At 45.4% G+C, this 5,535-nt stretch overlaps 1 protein-coding gene across 1 annotated transcript; it reads left to right on the top strand.

Annotated features, from left to right (window-relative positions):
* The first annotated feature begins 1,947 nt into the window (after nt 1–1,947).
* On the top strand, nt 1,948–4,645 carry LOC136939089 (homeobox protein Nkx-2.5-like). The gene is made up of 2 exons (XM_067231960.1): nt 1,948–2,448; nt 3,354–4,645. Exons 1-2 carry the CDS (start codon nt 2,007–2,009, stop codon nt 3,989–3,991), a joined length of 1,080 nt encoding a protein of 359 aa, XP_067088061.1. The 5' UTR covers nt 1,948–2,006; the 3' UTR covers nt 3,992–4,645.
* The last annotated feature ends 890 nt before the right edge of the window (nt 4,646–5,535 follow it).

The raw sequence follows: 5,535 nt of genomic DNA, 5'->3' as shown, positions 1-5,535 counted from the left end.
ATGCCAACCCAACATCGCTTTTGGTTGGCGTCGTTGGATTTAATGCTTATTTAAACAAAATGGACACGATGGCTTGAGTCCCGTTTGCCAGTCTAAACACTGTCGACCGGCGGCCTTGTTTGGCGCTTGTTTGGCACCGTTTTTACGATCGTCCTGAATTACACGAGGACATTACGGTAGTGATGATGATATAGCTACCAAGAATTCGAATGCGCGCCGGCGTGTCTGGGTGCAACCACGGCTGCTTTATCGTTGACTTCGCCTACATATATCTTTTTGTTTCCGCCGACCTCTTCCCGTAGGGTCACGCTGCCAGAAGACCAGTGTACAGTGTTTCATCACATCCGTATTATGGTTTTGTGTGGCGACCAAAGGTTCAAACTAAACGACAGAAAAATACAATCTCAATCTTAACTGTATAGTTGTGCTCAGTGCAATATGCAAGCTATAATCTGACATGTTTGACATTCATTTATTCAGCAACATCATTCTCTCTGACACACACACACACACACACACAGTCACACAGTCACACAAAAAGACACCCTTCAGAGCGAGAGGTGACTTTTTCCCAACACCATCCACCGCATACAGTAGTATCTGCCTTGTGTCGGCGGAAGAAAACCCCAGTGGAAGACGTGGAGAGTGTGTGTGAGTGAGTGAGAGCGAGCGCTAGAACAGGCCGCGAGGTGACAAGCTCAGAGGGGTCCCTCTAAAACGGAAAGGGAACTGATACGGACCAGATTATATTGGCTAAAAACGTCAATCAGTTTTCCTGTAGGAATTTTAATTGCCCCGGGGGCCCTCCTTATCACCCCACGGGGGGTTATTAATATACTCCACGTGATAAGGGAGGCAGAGTTATTGGCCAGCTACTGTGGTTAGGTTCTTTGTATGTTTATTAAATCGTCCATGATACATAGCTAAAGCATTATTCTACAACAATGTCTTTAGCGTTTTTGACCACTGTCTGAGGCCACAGAGGCCGTCACGAGAGACGTCAGCAGAGCCACTTTGAAACACTCTGCTGTTGGTGTAAGCACTGTCCAGGACGTTCCACACTATGTGCACTATCTGAATGTCCCTTTGGATAAAAGCGACTGCTAACTAAATAAAACGTACTGATGATGTTGAAATCTGGTGCCACGTTTATATTCTGAGCTTCGTGTTTGGTTTGACCTGTCAAATTACGCACCAGTACTTGCACTGTATTGTATGAAATGTTGACCTAAAGTATCACTAAGGGGCCTTTCTAGAAGTCGAACCGTCAGTTTTTCACACAGGGTTGGCAATTATGACAATCTCTCTTCCGGCACGGCTGTGCGTAATAGTTCAAATTAACGTATTAGACCTACGTTTAAATGCGGGCTATGAAAAGCTTTGCGTGATCACAGTAAAATTTACAACCTGATTTCGTAAGTATTAAATGTAATAAATGTTCAATTTTAAGTGTTCCAATTCACAGTCCAAAATAGTGCTTTTAATCAATTATATGTCGGCTATCGCCACGTCATCCATTGACGTTTAAATGTTTAATGGTAGAAACCTATGGGACATGGAAACAGGGATTGGAAAGTGGTGGGCGGGGGGGGGGGGCATCAGTGTAACGACATCAGGCTCCTGAAACCCTGAAAGAGGCGGGTCAATCTTTCTCCTTCAACATTTCCAAACAACACGGCGATTACACTGGTTCATCTGCACCGCCTCTCCGTCTCGGACATCCCGCCCCAACGGAGTGACATCACGCGGCGCAGCGAAGGGCTTCGCCCTGTTCCAACTCCAGTTACAAAAACAGACATTTTAGCTGTCATAGAGGAGACACGCTGGCCTGCACCGACTTTCCCAGACTGTGTAGCCCACTCCATTGCCCCGACTAACCCGGGATGGCGTGTACGTGCGTGTTAGATTGTTAGTGTGTGTACGAAGATGAAGCCTCAATTCCGGATTAGCACACCTCCGGTTGCTACCACTTTAAATATATAATTCCGTTTAAAAAAGTGGGGTGTATGTTACTCAGCGGGATTCATTTCCTTGGTGCGCGCGAGCAGGACCTGGATGGCATAATGCTCCCGAGCCCTCTCACCTCGACGCCGTTCTCAGTCAAGGATATTCTGAAGCTCGAGCAGGAACAGCAGCAGCAACAACAATCTCAGCAGCTCCAGTCGCGCCACTTGGACCACCAGCACCTCCCGTCCCACGCGCAGCACTTGCACCAGCAGTCGCCCCACCAACAGCAGCACTACCAGACTCCGCCGTCCTGCATGCTCGCCGGTGCAGTCGAGAGCCCCGCGTTCTCGGACGGGGAGGATAACCTGGCATACCTCAGCTCGCTGGCGGTCCGGGACGGGCACGGAGAGGCTAGCCTGTCCCCGGAGATGTACGTCCACTCCGGTCTAGGGCACCTGAGCGACCCGAAGCTTGAGGTGGAGCTGGAGGAGCAGAGCACAAGTGAGTTCTGGAGATGACTTATGTAGCTCGGTAGCCATACAAGATGTGTAATGTTGTCGTAATTTCAGACAAAGGAAAGTATATCAGACATCTGATTATATCCTATACAGGTTGTGTTTCTGGTGAAGAAAAGGCCTGCATGCACGTCAAACTAACATCCACAGCAAATTCGATTTTTATTTTTATTTTACATCAATAAGGAAGACGGTTAACGTAAATAAAACTATAACAAGTATTGGTCACTTTAGTTAAATGGGCTTCTATTTGAGTATTATATTTTGACATGAAAAGTTAGATCTATGACCGTTGATCTGTTTTTTGCATTGGCCATTGTGAATGAGATTAAATAGGCTACAGAGAAATGATACTTTCATCGTATCAAGATACAATGCTTATGTTGAAAGTGTGGACGAATAAATTATGAGTTTCGAAATGTCAAACAGTTCTTAGTGGATAAACCATTCTGGCCGTAAAAGTTTTATGATATGGCGCATAAGTGAACAATGGTTTTAAGAGGCCTTAAAAGTAAACGACACCCAGAAGTAGTCTGCATAAACAGTTTAAGTAAACGTTGTGAAAATAACTAATGTCTTTGGACGTGATGGATATGTTTGTACCTGGTTTCTGCTCTTGACTGTTATTTATGGACGAAAGTTTGAATTACACTTGTAGAATGTGCATGCTATTTGAACGTTCAGTCTTGGAGCCAATATATTTGTTGGTAGTGAATTATTAAGAGACTATTCTTGTGGTGTTTAAAATATTCGTTAGGCCTACGTTATTCAGACTACAAATAAATACATTATTAAATTACTGGAGGGAAAAGCCGCGCGGTGAATAAAAATAGGCAACGACTTATCTTCATTGACTCCAGAAATGTTTACGTCTCTCATTTGAACCCACAGAGAGCTGCGGCGTATCTTCCAAGCCTCTGGAGGGTGGGGAGGACGGCGGCCATGGAGACTCGGAAAGGCCGACCAAGCAGAGGACCAGGCGGAAACCTCGGGTTCTTTTCTCCCAGGCTCAGGTCTTCGAGCTGGAACGGCGCTTCAAGCAGCAGCGCTACCTGTCCGCCCCGGAGCGGGAGCACCTGGCCAGCACTCTCAAACTCACCTCCACGCAGGTCAAAATCTGGTTTCAGAACCGACGGTACAAATGCAAAAGGCAGCGACAGGACAAGTCACTCGAGCTGGCGGGCCACCACCACCCTCCCCCGCCGAGGCGAGTCGCCGTACCCGTCCTGGTCAGGGACGGGAAGCCCTGTCTTGGTGGTCCACAGAACTACAACGCGGCCTACGGATCGAATCCCTATAGTTATAACGGATATCCGGGTTATACATACAACAACCCAGCGTACAACAGCAACTACAGCTGCACATACACAAGCATCCCTGCCTTACCGCCCACCACCACGGCCAACGCCTTCATGAACATGAACTTGGGCAATATTGGCGGCCTGAGCGCTTCGCCACAGCCACAAACTCACCAAGGAGCTACGGTGACGCCGTGTCAAGGGACATTGCAGGGGATCCGAGCCTGGTAAAGGCCCCCTCGTGACCGGAATCTAAGTTTTATCGAGCTTTCAGCTTTCAAATGGATCCATTTTATTCCTTAAAGAAAAAGTGTGTTATTTCGTTGCAGTATCTCGGAAACAGTGTTGATTGTATGTAGTTAGGCCTGACTGATTGATCTGGTTATATTCTGATGTGTCAGCTTCTCACTCGTGCACCGGTAAACGCCTATTGAAACGTCACCATACATTACAGTTTGGTTGGATTTTGGGACAATTCAGGATGACCAACAGCGTCGCCACTTACGGTGCTGTAATGGAATTCTGTAATGGAAGAATCAAGTTTTCCAGGCAAGTTTGGATGACGTCAAACTTTGAACTTGATGACTGTGAACCACTGAGGCCGATAAAAATCATGGTTTCCCACGTGCGCACTGGGACGCCTATTATTGTCCTCAGTTTTACGCATAGGTGCTTTTTTAAATCAAAGCTATTTCCATTCTTCGATAATTAGATCAAATATTTTTGCTAGTATTTCCCAATATGAAACAAGAAAGCTCAACGACAGACTTACACAGAATTTCCTGCTCGCATTTGGAATGTGATTTGTAGTGTATTTTACTCTGAACTGCAAGAGTGCCTGTTTATCCTGACATGACAATTTTATATGGGATCAGACACAGCCTCGACGCCTAAACATGAATAAAATTCTGTTGAAAAAGTAAGAATGTACTTTCTAAAATCGAAAAAATCCCATACTATCATATCATAAAGCTATTTGGCAAGTATACCTTCAACGGTCAATTTTCTTGGGAATGAACGGTTGTTCTTTTAAAGCGCGTGCTGCGCTGGTGCTTCTAGTTATATCAGTATTCAATTATATAATATATATATATGTTTATACAACCGAATCAAAATGTTAAAATGAACTGTTTTTCATTCATTAAGTTGGGTGAATGTGGAAGACTCTTTAAACAACCACAGAACCCGTGACCCACCCCAGTCTTCCTCGAATCATGCAGCGCCTTGCTTTTCTTTAACAAAACAAGAAAAGACATGGATATTAAGATGAGAAAAATATACCCTTTCTTCATGGAAGATTAAGCGGAACAAGTGTCTTAATATTTAAGGGAGACTAACGTTAAGACAACGAAAACAAAACACACACACAGAACAACGACAAATACACGTATATGAAGGTGTGCATGGGCTTCCTCGAGAAATGCAAAATAAATATGTTTTTTGGTATTTAATAATAGTATTCTGAACATGGATTCGGACTGGTGGTCCTAAAGGAGCTTTGTCGAAGCCTCTTGTCATTCTGAAAAGTGTCGCGCGGGGAGGCGGTTGGAAAGGGCCGGGCCACAGGCACACTCGAATTAATTGTCAGGGTGCCAGGCGGTGTGAAAGGGGGAAGTTATTCTCCAATTGAGAGCCTTTAAGGACGCGATTAGGCACCTAAAATACCCTGAAAGAGGTAGCTCGAACAGGGCTGGAGAGCTCGAATAATGGGCTTTATTGGATACGCGGACAAAAGGTGTGGGGTAGGCACCGCGCACTCAGCAAAGACAAAGAAG

Source organism: Osmerus mordax, unplaced genomic scaffold, assembly GCF_038355195.1.
Source record: "Osmerus mordax isolate fOsmMor3 unplaced genomic scaffold, fOsmMor3.pri Scaffold_107, whole genome shotgun sequence".
Taxonomy (NCBI): domain Eukaryota; kingdom Metazoa; phylum Chordata; class Actinopteri; order Osmeriformes; family Osmeridae; genus Osmerus; species Osmerus mordax.
Note: the sequence above shows the minus strand (reverse complement) of the source record. Positions and strands in the feature narration are given on the sequence as shown.